At 44.0% G+C, this 16,993-nt stretch overlaps 1 protein-coding gene across 1 annotated transcript in view; it reads right to left on the bottom strand.

The window, feature by feature from the left end:
• The window catches only part of MTHFD1L (methylenetetrahydrofolate dehydrogenase (NADP+ dependent) 1 like), a 172,854-nt gene that overhangs the window by 63,475 nt on the left and 92,386 nt on the right, over positions 1–16,993 (bottom strand). Inside the window, exons 21-23 of the mRNA XM_040965557.1 lie at positions 8,036–8,175; positions 803–844; positions 83–183 (exon numbers count right to left, since the gene is read on the bottom strand). Coding sequence (XP_040821491.1) covers positions 83–183; positions 803–844; positions 8,036–8,175 — 283 coding nt within the window. The remainder of the gene's footprint in view (positions 1–82; positions 184–802; positions 845–8,035; positions 8,176–16,993) is intronic.

The following is a 16,993-nucleotide window of genomic DNA, read 5'->3' as shown; positions in this document are numbered from 1 at the left end:
ACCAGCTAGCCTCCGGACACAAGCACAGTTCACAGGGTGGCCCCGTGGTGGGACCACAGGGGGAGCAGGAGGCAGGACTTACTTGAAGACATTCAGCGCCACCACCACGGGAACCCCAAAAAGCTGAGCAATCTGAATTTGCTTCTGGAGGTTACAGCAGCCGTCGGCCACCAGCTGGATGTTCTGCAAGGCAATCAGACCCAGCAAGACTGAGCTACTCCCAGCTTCGACAGAAGACCATCCATCACATTTTCCTCCAAGTCAGGCAGATGCCACAGGAGGAGCTTCATTTTCAAAACAACGTGTACGAGAATTCTGGATCTACTGAAAATGTGGTTTTAGAGTCTGGAAACTGCCAGGACACAAGAACTGTGCCCAGACTCTGCAGGCCAACAGACCCCCAAGGCACAAGGCCCTGGGAGGGTGAGAGGATCCTTGCCCAGCTATGCTTGCCTCAACTCCCTGGTGCCACCTGTAGGAGCTAAGAGGTACTGTTGCCAGTAAGCCCAACTCTATTTACAGAAGTCAATAAAGAAAACTATTTACTGCAAAGGTTAGTATTTCCCATATTAATAGATACAGGTGCTAGGCATCAGATGTACCCCTGTCCTGAGCTCTCCTAAAGCCCTGGATGGAGGGAACAGCACATAATCTGTTTTATCTTGAAATTTATGTCAACCAAATAGATATTTTATTTCTTTTGTCACACCAATTTCCTTAGAAACTGATCGTCACCCACAAGCCAGGGGCTAAGCAGATTGAGATGTTCCTTCCCTCCAGTATCTGACGAAGCCCCACTTACCTCCTCGGTGTATTCTTTCTTAAGAGGGACACCAGGAGTTACCTAAAACACAAAGAGGCCAAAATTAGGAATGATCTTGGAAAAATTCTTATTCTAGTTGATAAAGTTCTCCAAGAAAACTAAGCCATGGCCACTTTTGTGGAAGGGAGCCTTACGTTTTGAGCACTGCTAACAGTCCCTGGTGGTGTGGGCTGAACAGAAAGCTGTGCGGGAAGCTTTCAGATGCCTGGGCTCCACACTAATAAGAAGCACCAGGATTTCTGGAAATGGAACCCACTATCAGTAATGTTTAAAGACTCCCTAGTGATTCTAACGTGAGCCCGTGCTGAGAGCTCACCATTGCCTGTTAGCCTGGTGTAAACGGAACTGATGACATGTTTATCACCTGATTTACAGACAGTGCAGCATCATTCTAAACCAATCGTGTATCATGGCAAAATCACCATCACTACGCTTTCTTTCCATTGTCCAGTTTCTCACAAAACCCAAAGGGGTGGGAGAGAGCAGTGCAATGATGAGCACACTGAGCTGAGGGAAGGCAGGTGCCTTGCCCAATGCTGCTCAAAATGAGAGACAGATGCGCCCATGAGTCAAAGAGAGCTCTGAAACCCCATGTTAGCTTTCACCAGTCCATGTTGCTTTTATCTGTAGCCTGCTACTGGTTTAGCTGAAGAGCACTGGAAAACATTTTGATTCATGAGGACATAAAAACTTTATTTTCAGGAGAAGTCCTGAGACCATCAGAAATCCTTCTGAGATATCACTGGGACAGAATGGTTTCCAGAGATGGAACAGACAAATATCAAGTGAAAGCTCTCAGTTGAAACAACAAAAATGCTGTATTAGAACCTATTAACAAGTGTGGCTAAATACACGCCTGCATATGCACAAAATTCTACAGAGTCCAAGAACTAGGCAAAAGCAGCAAGAATACGTTGTAAGCAAATGCCAGGTGATTGCCAATGTCAAACGCTAACTTCATAAAAACTTCATAAAAACTAACAACACTGACAAAACTGTGGTAAGATGAGAAGATAAAAAGGATGCAAAAGAATTACAGGTTACTGTGACCAACTCCATTGCAAAATGATTAAAGGACGGATATAAAAGAGAAACTTACAGCAGTACAATTTTATTGAAACTAATGTAAGAAATAAAAAGTGAAATGGTCCACTATTCATTAAGTAGATTAATTTATAGTTAAGAAATCTACCTCTTACCAATGAGCAAGAGGGCCAGTTTTATAGATAAGTTCCACCTTAAAGAAAGAATCTTCTTCCATTTATTACAAAGATCATTTTATTTGTCTGAAAGCCCGAGGAAAGTTGTGTCTTCCATCTGGAGGTTAAATTCCTAAGTGCCTGCAACAGCTGTGGCAGGGCCAGGCTGAAGCCAGCAGCTGGGAACATCTGAGTCTCTCACACGGTGGGCAGGAACCCAAGAACCTGAGCCATCCTTTGCTGCTTCCCAGAGGGCGAATTAGCAGGAAGCTGGAGTCAGAAGTAGCCTGGGATGTGGAAAGCAGGCAGTTTGTAGGAGATGAAGAGAAAAGCAAAGTGGCATCCTAACCAGTGCAACAAATACCTACTCCTTCAAGTCAATTTGTTTCATTTTTGTTTTTAAAGATTCACTTATTCAAAAGGCAGAGAGGGAGGAATCTTTCTTCTATTGGTTCACTCTGCAAATGACAGCAAACCACAGCATTGGGTCAGGCTGAAGCCAAGAATCTGGAACTCCATCCACGTCTTCCAAGTGGCTGGCAGGGATCCAAGCACTTAGGCCATCATTCGCTGCTTTTCTAGACATACTAGCAAGGAGTAGGATGGGAAAATGGGCAACCAGGACTGCACCCGGTGCTTACATGGGATGCCAGTGTCACAAGTGGCAGCTTACCCGACTCAGCCACAATGTCCTTTTCAATTTATTTTGAGCCCAACATCTTACTCATTTAGATGTAAAAATTCAAATCAGTACTATCTATCTATCTATCTATCTATCTATCTATCTATCTATTAGATTTATTCCAGCAATATAAGAGTCATAATATTTGAAAGCAAAGTGACATGCAGCTTATAATATTAACAATCAAAAAATCCCACATCAGCTCTCAACAGATGACGAAAAATCAAACTCCATTCAGTATCATAGCTAGGCAACCTTAGATGGAAATGATATTAACTTCTTAAAAAATAGCTCCACAAAAACTACAGCAAACATCATATTTACTGTTCAACTGTTAATAGCATCTCCTCTGACCAGGAATAAGAAAGTGATATACTGTGTCTGGCATCAGAAGAGTAAAGTACACAGACTGGAAAGGAAGAAACAAACCACCAATCATTTTCAGATATGACTGCTTCCATGAATCTCCCAAAGTATCTATAGTTAAACTAGTACAATCAATAATACAATTTAGGTAGGCCGTCGGATATGAAAACCACGTATAGGAATAGAAATAACCTGTTAAAATGTAAAAACATATAAAGTACATAGGAAAACATCTATGAAAAGTTGTACAAGCCCTTTACTGAAAAAAAAAAACTACAAGCTTTCATTAACATATATTTTTAAAGACCTATTTTAAAAGACCTAATTCAATAGTTATTAAAATATTAGGTCTTATTAAATATATTTTGATATATTTAATATACTAAACTCAATGAAGAAATATTCAACATCCTTAGATAGAAAGCAATAAAATTTCCCAATATCATCCATAGATTTAGTGCCATTCTAATAAAAATCCCAAAGCAATTATCCATAGAACTTCCTAAGCTAATCCTACACGTGAAAGTGAAAAGAATGTAAAATTGGTCAGGCATGCATGAGAAAAATGGGGAAGCGTGCAGTACGGGGCGTCACTGCAATACAGACACAGTAATACATAAGCTGATCAGAGACAGAGAACCCAGAAGGAGACCTACACATGTGTGGAGAATTGATTCATCACAGAGCATTCAGCCTGAAGACTGGGAAGAAAGAGGGTGTAAGGGATTGGATACGGTTTGAGTGTTCCCCCAGGCTTCATGTGTCAAAAGCTAATTCCCCTTGTGAGATGGGTATTAAGAGGGTGGGAACTCAATCTGCAGTGATTAGAAGTATACGCCTTGAAACTGATTACGACCAGGGTTGAATCTTGATGGCTTTATAAGAGGAGGAAAGCCCAGATCGACACACAGATGGACATGCTCTGTCTCCTGCCATGTGATACAGTGTGTTGTCTAGGGACTCTGTCAGCGAGGCTACCACCAGATGTGGGCTCTTGAACCTGCACAACTGTGGGCTAATTAAGCTTCTTCTCTTTACAAGTCACCTGTCTATCACCAGCAATGGAAAAAAAAGGATTAAAATACAGTGATAGGTATATTGCTTATTAATATAGAAAAAAGGAAATTATGCTAGGGTTGAGGGCAGACAGGCCAGGGCAACCTAGAGGACCAGCACTGTGCTGGGTTAGGCCAAGCACCTGCTATAAAGGAAGGCTTATGAAAGGGTCTTGGCATTGGCAAATAGCCTGTCCTCTCATCTCATGTTGGCCTCAGACATGTCAGCCTCTCTGACCTCAGGGACTAGAACCAGTGGCTGTGTGGTCTGGCTTCAGTGTACACATTGCATGATCAGATCACCTACGTCGTTGACTCCTGGGTGAAGAACTCCAACAACATCTCAGGGTATGATGAAGACATGGGGGACGCAGCCACAAGCCTTTGGCTTGGGAGAAAGTGAATTAGATGAGACAGAGTTCTGAACCTTGGATAGGCAAACCATATAGCCCTAATCAGCAGGAAGTAAATACAGAAGATATCACGAATCTGCACCATTGAGGAACTCTTAGACTGAGTCAGAAGTCTCTTTGGGAAGAGCGAAATGGGACAGGTAGGTCATGTGCTGGAAGCCACACTCTGTTGCTCTTTGTAAATCCCACTCACCTATCTATTAACCCGTTAACTCCTCCCACAGGAAGTACTCCTCTTCACAGGGGGGATCTGGAGTAATTCTCTGACTCACTCCCCTCCCAAGATCAATGAAGACTGGCACATGGTCAGGTGATGGCGCTCTTCCATAGACCACCTTCTCCCCCCGATCCTCCACGCCCGAACATGCCCACAGGTATCTATGAACGCCTCACCTTTGAAATAAACTTAAAATTAAAAAAGAAAGAAAATGAGATGTGATCATGTGTCACATAGGAAGGGATTACACAAAGTTGATGGAAAACGGAACTGAAATGTGGTTTGATGGAAAATGGAATTGAAAAGTGGTTGGTTTTTTTTGGCACAAAAAATTTTGCAAGTCCATGTGATGGTTTCTCATAATATGCATGGATTTCACATTTTTGCAGCATATAATGGAATTATCCTTTAATTCCATTTTCCATGAACTTTCTGAAGTGCAGCTGGACCGTAACAGGTATAATGGTTAACTGCATGTATCAATCTGGTTGAGTCACAGAGTACCCAGATATTTGGTTAAATGCTACCCCAACTTCGCTATGCCACCACGCTAGCCCCTATTCCAGGCGGTTTTTTGTTTTTGTTTTTATTAAATGCTGTTGTCTGTGAGTGGGTCTCAATCAACCAGCTGAAGGTCAGAACACAGCCAAAGGCAGGACTCCCCTAAGCAAAGCAGAAATCTCCAGCTGACTGGAGACACACCCTTGGCCCTTGTGGGTCTTATTTGTCACATAGACAAACCTCCACAATCACTTGATCTTAGCCAAAAGGCCGAGAAGCGATTAAACCTCCACAATCATGTGACCTAATTCCATCACATACATACACCCCATTGGTTCTGCTTTTCTGGGGAACTCTGGTAAATTAAACAGATTTATTTATATTTTACTATTTTTGAAAATTTGTTCATTGATTTCAAAGAGAGAGAGAGGAGGAGACCTTCCCCCCTTGGTTTACTCCCCAACTGGGTCGAGGAACCTGGAGGCCCACCAGGATCTCCCGTTATTAGCAAGAGGCCACATGCTTGGAACATCTTCTACTGCATTGCCAAGTGCATCTATCACGAACAGAAGGAACAGCTGGGATTTTAGCCAGCACGCATGTAGAATGTCACAGGTAGCAGTTTAACTCACTGTGCTACAACACTGGCCCCAACAGTAGGTTTAAAGAATTAGTTGTAAAAGGGCTATATGGATCCCAAAGTTTAATAGAGTAATGATGCTTGTATTACACCAAGAATGGTGAGCTGTTTGGAAGACAGGATGTGAATTTAAATGGCTGGGACTAAAATGGGCAAGTTCAAGGGTCAGAAGCTTTTCCATTGCAAAAATTATGGGGAAAAACATACAAGCTGAATAAGCTAAGAGGCAGTGCTGGTTATTTGTATAATGATATTAAAAGGAAGTAGAAATTTTAATGGATCAAAAACATCACAGAGCTATTTCAAGTAAGATGAAGAAACACAGAGAAGGGTAATATGAAACAAAGGATTAAGGAGATGGAAGTTCACTTATCATCCACTTACTGAAAACATTTCCTGGATACAGACTCTTCCAGGCACCAGGGCAAACCAATTAATAAGACACAGTTACTTATCTCAAAGCATTCAGAACTGAGCAGGAAACACAAAAATAGACATTTGTAGAACAATATGAGGCAGAGTAGCTGCAGGAGGCCAGAGAACGGACTCCGCTTCCTCAGACCTCCACACCTTACAGGAGCCTCATCACGGCCATTGTAAAACCAGGACTTGGTGTGGCAGTGGAAGAAGCAGAAAGGATTCAATGCAACACAGCATCTGCCCTGAGATGGACCCTGAAGACAAGGTGGACAGTTTCACAGAGTCTGGGGGAAAACTGGAATGAAAGTGCAGAGACCTTGGCTGTAGGTCTGAGTCGTCATCTAACCAGAATCTTGCCATTGCCAGGCCACTGCCTCTCACTGTGCCTCACCGACTACCTCTCTGTGAAGAGTGAGCCAGGCCAGAGGGTCTCTAAGCACTGTCCCATGCCAAAGCGCCTTGCTTTTATAATCCCATAGGAACTGAAGGGAGACACTCACATGCGTACAACATAGAGAAATGGAATCCCCTTTGGAAATCGGTTTGCAGATTCAAAGTGTAATGTCCGGGAATGACTAGCACGGCTGCACAGTATAGCCATCTTGCTTTGAAATGATGCTAGAAGCCCTAGGCAGAGATGAAAGGTCTCAGTGTCCAACACTGAGAGTACATTTGAAATTTAGAGCGTTTTCCATTAATACTAAATTCAACATGGCAGAGAGAATGAGGGAGCGAAGATCTCTGCTTTGGACCTGCCTCTGCTTGCCTGACGGCTGCTCCCACATACCCTAAACTTGTTAAGACCCCGGCTTCTTCACCCGGAAAATGATACAGAAATCACATCTGCCTCACTCAGGACAAACAACTGCTAGAATGATCAAACAGCAAATGTTACAGTGTTTTCTGACAGCAAATCTGTTATCATGCTTACTGGGTAATAATTGTTGAGTATGTGACTTGTGTACACAGCATACCAATTAGAAATCAGATTGGCCTGTTTGTCCTATATGTCCACATTGTAATGACAAAGAAACCAGGAATTACTTCATTTCAAAGTGATTAATCAGTAAAAGGTTTCTTTTCCTCCACTTAGAAACTTCTGAAATGAAAAAATAACAACCAAATATGCCAGAAACAAAGCACACACACACCTTTCCTGTTACCATCTTGAGACAGATAACTACCAAAAGTCTTTAAAAAATGTTAAAACAGAATTTGTGTCTTCCACACAAAGCTCAATTAGAAATATTCCAAGGCAATAACAGAGTCACGAGGTAAAATCAGAATAAACAGAAACAGAAGGAAAACAGTTTTAGATGAAATCCGATGAACTGGAGCACCAGTGAACCCAAAAACTATCTGTGTAAACACCAAAAACCCGCAGGCATCAAAGAAATTGCCTTAATCCCGGTGTTTTTCGTCCAGGGCGCAAGGGCCTCTGTCCTCCCATTACCACGTGGTTATAGAATACTGGCTTAATACAGGTACAGATCTGAAGACAGCCAGTCCTTCGAGGTGGCTCTATTGTGCTCATTCTAAAGGCTGTTCAGAAGTCACTGGGGATTGATTCTGCACCTGAAGTGACCCTCAGGGCCTGGCAGCGGCCACTTGCAATGCAAGGAGGCGCCCCAGACAACTGCCAGACCAGCCAGACTCCATGTCAGGTGAATCAAACCCCCCTCCCCCACTTTTTAAAAAAATATATCACTTAGGACTTACACTCGGTCCGCCCCCATGCATCTTCAGTGCTCGCACTGTGGCTACCAGCACAACTGCGTTGGGCACCAAGCCGGACGCTCGGCATTTGATGTTGAAGAATTTCTCCATTCCAATATCGGCACCAAATCCAGCTTCAGTCACTGTGGAAGGTTAAGAAAGGGGCTGTTATTTTCCAAACCTGTGGTCAGTTCTGGCCTCATCATCATAAGGTAAGCTCAGAGGACAGCTTCGATGCCTCAGCACTTCTGGATTGCCACATACCATGACCTCCTGTTCGCAGGAAAAGGTAAATTCATCTTCCCATGGCCATGGCTAACATTCTACTTCCTTAAATGCCTCAACAGAGGCCTCCCCGCCCAGATTCCCATCACCAGGCCTGAAGAATTCACTACCAAGGCCAATAGTTTTCCTCCCAGATTTTAACTTCAAACAAAGCTTTTCTTAAAATATATGGGATTCGTGACCAGGTTCCAAAGCGTGTCAAAGGACAATGACAGTTTAATTACTGCAGGAGGTCCTTTCCTATTCTTTATTTCAGTGTCACCTGTTGACCAAGATAGAATTGAAGTTAGCTGAGTGGCTTCTGGGTGTGGATTACCAAAGCCAATACGGAGAGCCCCACCATTCCACAACCACAGGGGAGTAAGCATGGCAAGCGCGCAGAGCGCAGAGGGAATACAGACACTGGGTCAGCAGCGTTCTCACACCACAAGAAACGCTCTGCCATGTTGCTACTCAGCAGGTGCCCCAGAGCTGGCTCAGGCAGCAGCACTGAGAGCGACTGGGAACTGTGGAATCGGGGCCTCCCAGGAGAACCATGCCATCAGAACCAGCATGTTCACCAAGTCCCAACAAGAAGACCACCTTGGGGAGCACCCTGGGCTAGGAAAGGTAGCTAGGGATGGAATCGAAAGTAGTTAATCCTGAAATGCCCTCTTATACACTGACAGTGTACCCAGGCATGACTGATGGCACAAATAAGGAATTCACTGTTTTTTCTTTCAAAACGCTCCAGGATAGAAATTAAAAACATTTCAAATGTGAACAAATAAACAAAAGTTTCTAACATTCCCTGATATACACATTTTAGCACAGAATAAGTACAATAAATCTACAATAAATCTGCATGTTATTTCAAACTCTAAACAGATGAATTAGTTCTTCTTGTTCATCTGGACTTCTCAGTCAGTACAACTTGTGCATGCAGGCAGGATTTTGAAGTCTGCCCTTTACAACAAACTTTCAAATTTATAAGTGGCAATGCATAATTTAATTGTTAATGCACCAAGATTTGTAAAATGTTTCTCCTATTACTGAGTATTTGGTTTGTTCCCAACGTCAACAATGTGATATGGAAAAGATCTAGGCATACGAGCTTTAATTTCTTTCAAATTATATTCTTGGAATAAATTTCCAAGGGTGAGGTTATAAGACTGGAGGATATAAAAATTTATGACAAATTTTAAAAATCCCTTTAAAAGAATTAATTGGCAATGAGTATAATTACAAGCCATTGTATCTTTTATTATATATATTTTTTGAACAATTTAACAGAACAGATTGAAGAAGTAAAAGACATTCCTTCTTACACTGTATTTGGGACAATTCTTGGGATTTTATTAGACAGCAAGGACTGCTGTCACTTATCTAGAGCAAGTATTAACTTTATCGTGTAGAATCACAGAAGAGAAACAAAGCAGTTGGCAAAGGCCTTTCGCTATGGGGGGGTTAGGGGAGGAGAGGAGGTCCAGTGTGGATGGAACCGGCCCACGGGTGACCAGCCTGTGCCTTAGTCTCCTGGACAGGGTCCCCATTCCTTCTCAGCTGTGCGACCCTTAGGCATTTCACCCAAGTCTCATCACCCTTGAATGACATGTCGGCAGGACCAAACGAGGTAACTCATGCCATGTAAAGTGTTCATCACTGTTTCTCTGAGCTCACAAACATGGGGGCGGGGAGCTTGTCATGACCCAACCTGGAACCTGGCATGTGTAAGTGATAGAAGACAGCAGACTTGGAAGCCCATGGGGGTATAAAGACCATAATTCTAGAAACAGACAGACACAAAAAAGCAGAATTTAGAATGAAGATTAAGTTCTTAATCTTCCCTATTACACTTATCTTTTTGATGACTTACAATCCCAAAACAGTTTTAATGAAAGGTTAAACATGCTGTATCTGATAAGATAGAATTGTCTCAAATGTCTACTTAAACTAGCTAAGCTTGATTTCACACTAGAAAAGTTGGGGGAAGCGCACACACACACACACACACACACACACACACACACACACACACACACGGCAATAAAGACAATTTCAGTTGGGGGCAGGAAACAGGATGTAGTTCCAAAGGCTTCCAAAGGCAAAGGAAATACGGAGGCAGATCGTGTGAAGAAAACAGAAGAAAGTGCCAAGTTCTCATACTTTGAAAACTGTTCTGAAATACGGCATGTAATCATTTTCAGGCTGTTTGTTTTCAAATATCAGGCTGCCAAGGAAAACAGCATGGAAAGGTATGCTGATGTGCAGGGAATAATTTCAAAAGCAAGAACCCCGTTAGTAAGGTGTCACTGATGACTTGACACTGGGCAGCTGCTCCAGCTCTGTGCCCCAGGATCCCTGGAACTTGCTATGAAGACCATCTTTGAGAGGGGGCAAAGCATTCCTTCTGAGTGGAGCTTTCCTTGTAATCCCAAATCAGCAAATCTATTTCCTTATCCTGTCCACTGTTGTCCAGAAACTTGTAAAAAAGATACAAGACTGGATTTATCAAGTCCACCTCGTACAATTTAGCTTTCCTGAAAAGCATGCCAGGCAGGCTTCACATATCTGCATATTTAATAAGGCTTGCAATACAGTGTTTGCTCAAGCCACAATTCTTTGTCTTGGCTATCTCCTTTCTTTTTGTTATAGTTACTCAACTTACTCCATGAATGAAAACAGGAAACACTGATGGATACTTATTGTGAAAGCAGAGAAGAGGTTGCACAGTGATTCTGCACCTCAGCTTGACTCAGATGCTAAGGGAGGTCAGTGGGTCAGGGCTGGGGAGGGACTGGCTGTTTGCACAAATAGATTGGGAGCGACTTGCCCAGGAACTAGAGCTCTGGGTTCAGACGAAGGGCAGATATCAGCCCTGGAAAGCTAGGCAGCTGGCTGACTAGGATGACCCACTGTGCTGCCCAAGTCGTGTTGTCTAACAGAAACAATGACAACTACAAAAACATACCAACAAAAAAACACTGCCGGCAGGCACGTGTGCCATCTGCAAAATTCTTCAGAGAAGGAAAGAGAATTCTGTATCTCACTATATTCTGCACATCCCAACTTAACTGTAGGGAACAGAGGAAAGTTGTGGTGATAACTGAACTCAATTACAGAATTGCTAGCATACCAAAATGCTCCAAATTAGAAGTGCCAGCACATGGCAGGGAGCTCATAAAAAATAGGTCTCCCCAAATCCTAGAGCTAAGAGGGGACCAGAGAAGCCACTGAACTTCTCCAGGCTCTGAAGCACCAGGCAAGCTGCCTGGTACTATGGAGCCCACGGTGGTGGGCCAGATCTCTCTGTTGCCAGCCTGGAGCTCTCCCTACCACACAAGGTGCACTCTGCACCTTGCCGCTTAATTCAGGAACACTCCGGATTAAACACACACATTACAGAATACAGTCACAACCTTTACTTCCCAAACGGCCATTGTAACTGGAGCTGAGCTTATCCCAGGAATCAGGAGCCAGGAGCCAGAAGCTTCTTCCGGGTCTCCCATACCAGTGCAGGGTCCCAAGGCTTTGGGCCATCCTCCACTGCTTTCCCAGGCCACAAGCAGGGAGCTGGATGGGAAGTGAAGCAGCTGGGATACAAATAGGTGTCCATACAGGATCCTGGTTCTTGTAGGGAGAGGATTTCCAATTGAGCCGTCTTGCTGGGTCCTCAAATCTATTAACTTACATGTAGGTAAAATTCGAATCCTATTTCCTATTGCTCTGTAGTATACAGGAACTACACTCACTTCCACAGAGTCCCAAATCCCAAGTGCAGTTCCTGCCTCTTCCACAGGAGGCAATTTGATCCTCTAGTCTCCAGGACAGCTCTAGCCCAGGAACATTCATCAACATCTGGTTTTAATTGTTGTAACCGGCATGTAGCAGACATGCTACAATATGTCCTGTAATGGAACAGCACAGCCAACCGTCCCTTTCCCCTACAACACATCACCACCAACAACAGAAAACCCACCATATGCCAGTAGTGCCAAGTTGCGTGCCATGTTCAAGTGGGCCCAAGGGCCTGGCCGAGGCTCCCTCTGATAATACAAATGCACTAGGTACTACATGGAAGATTGCACAAGCCGATTAAGAGCAGCTGCCCTGTGCTCTCCAAGAGCCTGCTGTCCAAGGCAGCACAGTGAACATGCTGTCACTCTGGATGTGCTGCCTCAACACTGTGCCCACCAAGCGTGGCATCCCTGGCCATGAGAGGTAATGCCTCTCTAGGCAACTGCTGAATTAACTGCACAAAGAACCAGGGGAATTGTGGGAGACAGAAAAAAACTCATCACGGGGAGTCTAGGTGTCAGTCTCACTGCTAAAAATGTGAATGAAGGGAAAAAACACATCTTAGAGACAGTGCCATGGGGTGAGGGGCCAAAATTGTTATTTGCTAAGCCTTTGCTGTGCGCCAAGCAGAGTCCAGGGCACTGGAGGCTTCATTTCATCCTTTAATAACATAGACAGGCTTGACATTCACCTCTGCTTACACCTAGATGATCAACGCTGGGAAAAGTAAATAATTTTTTCAAGGCCACAACTACCAAGCGCAAGAGCCTAGATTGGGAACAAGGACAATATGAGCATATTCTCTGCCATGTCCTGCCTCACACTACTCCATGGCTGTAGCACTAGCATCCTCACTCCACACCATCAGCACACAGCACCACTGTACCCAGTCCACATCTCACTACATACAGCACCAATGTACCCAGTCCACACCTCCCTACATACAGCACCAATGTACCCAGTCCATACCACCCCATGCACACAGTACCAGTGTACCTGGTCCAGACCATACCATGCATACAGCACCAAGGAACCCTCTCCACACCTCCCTCTCCATACAGCACCAATGGCCCTGCCACATGTTATCATGTGGATACAATAACCATTCATGCAACCCTATTTCAGCTGAGTAGCTTGCTCAGTTTCCACATCAGTGAAAATCTTAACACTTTTTACTTCAATAAGGTTTCATTCTGTCAAAAGCAATTTTAAATTTCTTGAGCTGGCAGGTTAAGTGGATCCTGATTTTCTTTTGTTCTTTTTTTGGTAATATGGCCCTGTGATAACAACAGGATATTGTGAGATGGTCTTTACATTGATTCCTTCTTTGCTCTTGCTTTTCCTGAATTGAGAAACCTGCTCACCCTCCCAGTCCAGTGTATGTAGGGATTACCGAGCACCTCCCCTTGGCACCTTGGGTCCCTGTGCCAACTGGGGTAGCAGTAGGGGGAGGTGTCACCCTGGGTCCCTGTGCCAAATGGGGTGGCAGTTTGGATGCAACCCCATTGGTTGGGTTTGGATGAACAGAGACCTCAGCAAGAGAGTGCTCCAAGCAGGAATCCCACCTGCTTTTGTTACCCAACAGGTGGCAGAAACAGGTGTTGCGAGCAGAGCTCTCATACTGTAGTGTGGCTTCCTGAGAACCCAGTGGTCTCCTGCTGGCAGAATTCCCCCAACTGCCCACTGAGTGGACAGAACCCAGCGTGCCTCCCCCGCAGCCTCCAGTCAGAAGTCAGGCCTCCCAGTAGAGGGGAAATGACTCCAATAGCTCAGCTTGGATTTTCTCTTCTTGACCTCACTTCCTGTTACCACCACGTGCATGTGGTAGGGGAAATAAAAGCAGCCATCTTTTCTGGACGATTTAGCCTCCAAACCCTCATTTTTCACTTTTATCTTGGGGAAGATCATTGCTGGTCTTTGACCTAGAATTAAACTGAGGCACCCAGAGAGCTTTTCCTCTGGTTTTTGGCTACTTGAAATAGCACAATGCTGTCACATGGAATTGCAAACAAATTTCTGCTCTCTTCCATCATTAAGTCTCCTTAGATCTTTCTGTACTCAGAAAATAAAGAGATTAGAACCCTCACATTTTCTAGTTACTTTGTAACAGTAGTATTTTTTTTCTCTCCCTGATGCATACAACAAATCTTTAAATCAAATATACAACATATTGAGTTCCCCATTACTTTTGGACATAAATGTGAATTTACGGACTGTTAGAGGTCTCATACAAAATTAGTCTAACTTGCTCAGCCCAAAGTCAGTCAAGAAATATGTCTACACAGGGTAGACCTAGCTAACTTAATCCTGAAAAAATTTTTTGTAAGCAGAGAGGAAAATAATACTGCAGCTTGCCTTCAGTCTGCACTCTACATGTTGTCGCAACAAATGGGAAGTAAGCATAAAAGCTCCCTACAGGAGGAAGCCAGGGATCTGCCAGGTGGGATGTCAGGCCGAAGCACTGTGGGTTATAACTGCTGAGCCATGCTGAAGCATGTGGGAGCTGGACTCTTCAGCTGTAGCTGTCTGCAGCTGAACTCAGGACAAGCTGGGTTCAAAGTCATCACAGCACAGGACTGCTGGACCTGCACTCAAACTCTGATAACCTTTGAGGATTTTAATCATCTTTTATTTTCAGTGACTAGAAGGAAACTAAGTAAACCAAGATGAATCATTATATTAACTCAAGGGAAGCTTAGCATTGTTACAACACTGAACTTGACTTAGAACATACTAATCTGAGGCTGGAGTGACAGTGCACGGGGTAAGCTGCTACCTGTCACACTGGCATCTTTGTAAGTGCAGGTTCAAATCCTAGCTGCATTTTTCACATAGCTCCCTGCTAATAAACCTGGGCAAGCAGTGGGGGATAACTTGAGTATTCAACATTCTGCACCCACTTGGCCACTGTGGCATCTGGGGAAGTGAATCCGTGGGAGAGTTAATGCATCTTAATCTGTGAAATCTCGCCTAAAAGTAAATCTTTTTGACCTTTTGGATCTATAATCCTCTTTGCTTATTGAACGTCTTAGGGTGAGATTTCCAAACAGCATGTGTATATGTTAGACAATCGAAAGGAAATAGAAGCCAGCAAAAATCCCAGTGTTAATAACAGTATCTGCCTTTTCCTTTTGTAATTTTTTGGCGATGTGCATACCTGACAGGTGAAGACTGAGAGTGGTGCAGAGGGCACGAGAAAGTTACTGGGCATATATCTGGTGACAGGGAAAGCGCAGGTGGCACACAGGAGGGCACAGGCACAGACATGATGGTGGCAGAGCCGCAAACACTTAGAAAACGCCAGTGATGTCATTCTGACGTGCTCTGGTGGCAGGACCTGCAATTTCCTTCCTCTGGAGAGCTAATTAGTTAGACACTGGCTCACTTTACAGGGAACCATGCTCAGTCATGTTTGCTAAAATGATTTCGACCAAAGTGAAATTTAATTGTGGTCAGAAAAATGTTTAGATGTAAATTAAATTATGTATGTTATTTTTACCTCCCTTATGACAATCCAATTGAATTAAAATTCATGGCCGCATTATTCAGATAGTTCCTGTAGGGAGCTTGAGCACTCACACCATGTCCTAACAACGGCCATCTTTAACCTTTAAGATTTCAGCCAACGACAGTGTCTCCAAGTGCTAATGAGGGGCCTGGAGTTTGGGATGATGGCGCAGGGCACAGCTATTCTCTTGGGGCCCCTGAGACGGGGACTTTAGAAACTTAACTTGAGGGCCTGCTGCCTTTATCTTTCTTTCTCTGAGAGGAAAGTACATTTCTATGAGCTGGAGGTCCCTTTTTCCCACTGTTGCTGATATGTATCGGTGTGCTTAATCCTAACTGAGCCATATGTGAAAACAGAATCTCCTTAGAAACAGCCCAGCATTTGTTTCATCTCTTTCCTTTCGGTGAGCGCATTGCTGGAACACGAGGCAGTGTTCTCTTTCTCTGTACCACATTTAACTCCAGGACTGAAGTCAAGGATACACTTCTAATTTAGACGAGATGTGAGCTTTGTTCAAAGTTTCGCTGGTGAGAAAGCTGAACCTTTAGAGGCTGAGATGCAGCCAGGATGGGAGAGGACGGACTGCCTGTGCAAGACATGGAATTAAATCAAGATGGCAGGCACCTGTACAACTGTCAGCCTGAAAATACATGCAGAGGACTCCAGCGGGTTTCTTGTTCCTCTGACTTAAAAAACAGAAATTCCCTCTAAATCCTATACCCTCTGTGTATTACGTGTGCTAAACAAAGAAATGTTTCCTGGGAGGCAATCAGCTATTTTACAATTGTATTTTAAAACAACCTGAGATGTTATATCACAAAATTCTCGTTTGCCCCTAAAAAGTAAAAACAATCTACAATCCTCCCAAACAAGCCTGCAATGTTATCAACAAACACAAATGGATGAAATCATGTGGGGGGAGGGCACATGAAGGTACCTGGCTCAGACCGCTAGTGTCTGATATTCAGCGTGTTTGTGTATGCATGTGCATAGACATAGAAAACAGACATAGAAAACAGACATAGAAAACAGAACTCCACAACACAACGAGTTTGTGCGGGTGAGGCAGCCATCTCCTCCACCCCATAAAATAAGCCGCAGACAGACAGAAAGCCTCACTTCAGCTTTGGGTGGCCAGGTTTACGCTGGTTAGCTTGGCCCTCACTTCTACCCTTTACCCTCAGGGACATGCACAAGCACAGATGGCGAGATAAGAACCTGTGATGCTATTCGGAACCAGCTCCTGGACCACCAGCTGCGGCTATTCATGTCCCAACTCGGCTCCCCAAAAGAGAGTGTAACACCCGGCCACAAGTTGCTTACAGTTACCAAGCAGGCCCTAGCCACAGCCTCTCTGCAAAATCCTACAAGCAAGCTTCCTCTTATTCCTC

This window comes from Ochotona curzoniae, unplaced genomic scaffold (genome assembly GCF_017591425.1).
Source record: "Ochotona curzoniae isolate NIBS_2020 unplaced genomic scaffold, NIBS_Ocur_1.0 scaffold_3890, whole genome shotgun sequence".
NCBI lineage: Eukaryota > Metazoa > Chordata > Mammalia > Lagomorpha > Ochotonidae > Ochotona > Ochotona curzoniae.
Note: the sequence above shows the minus strand (reverse complement) of the source record. Positions and strands in the feature narration are given on the sequence as shown.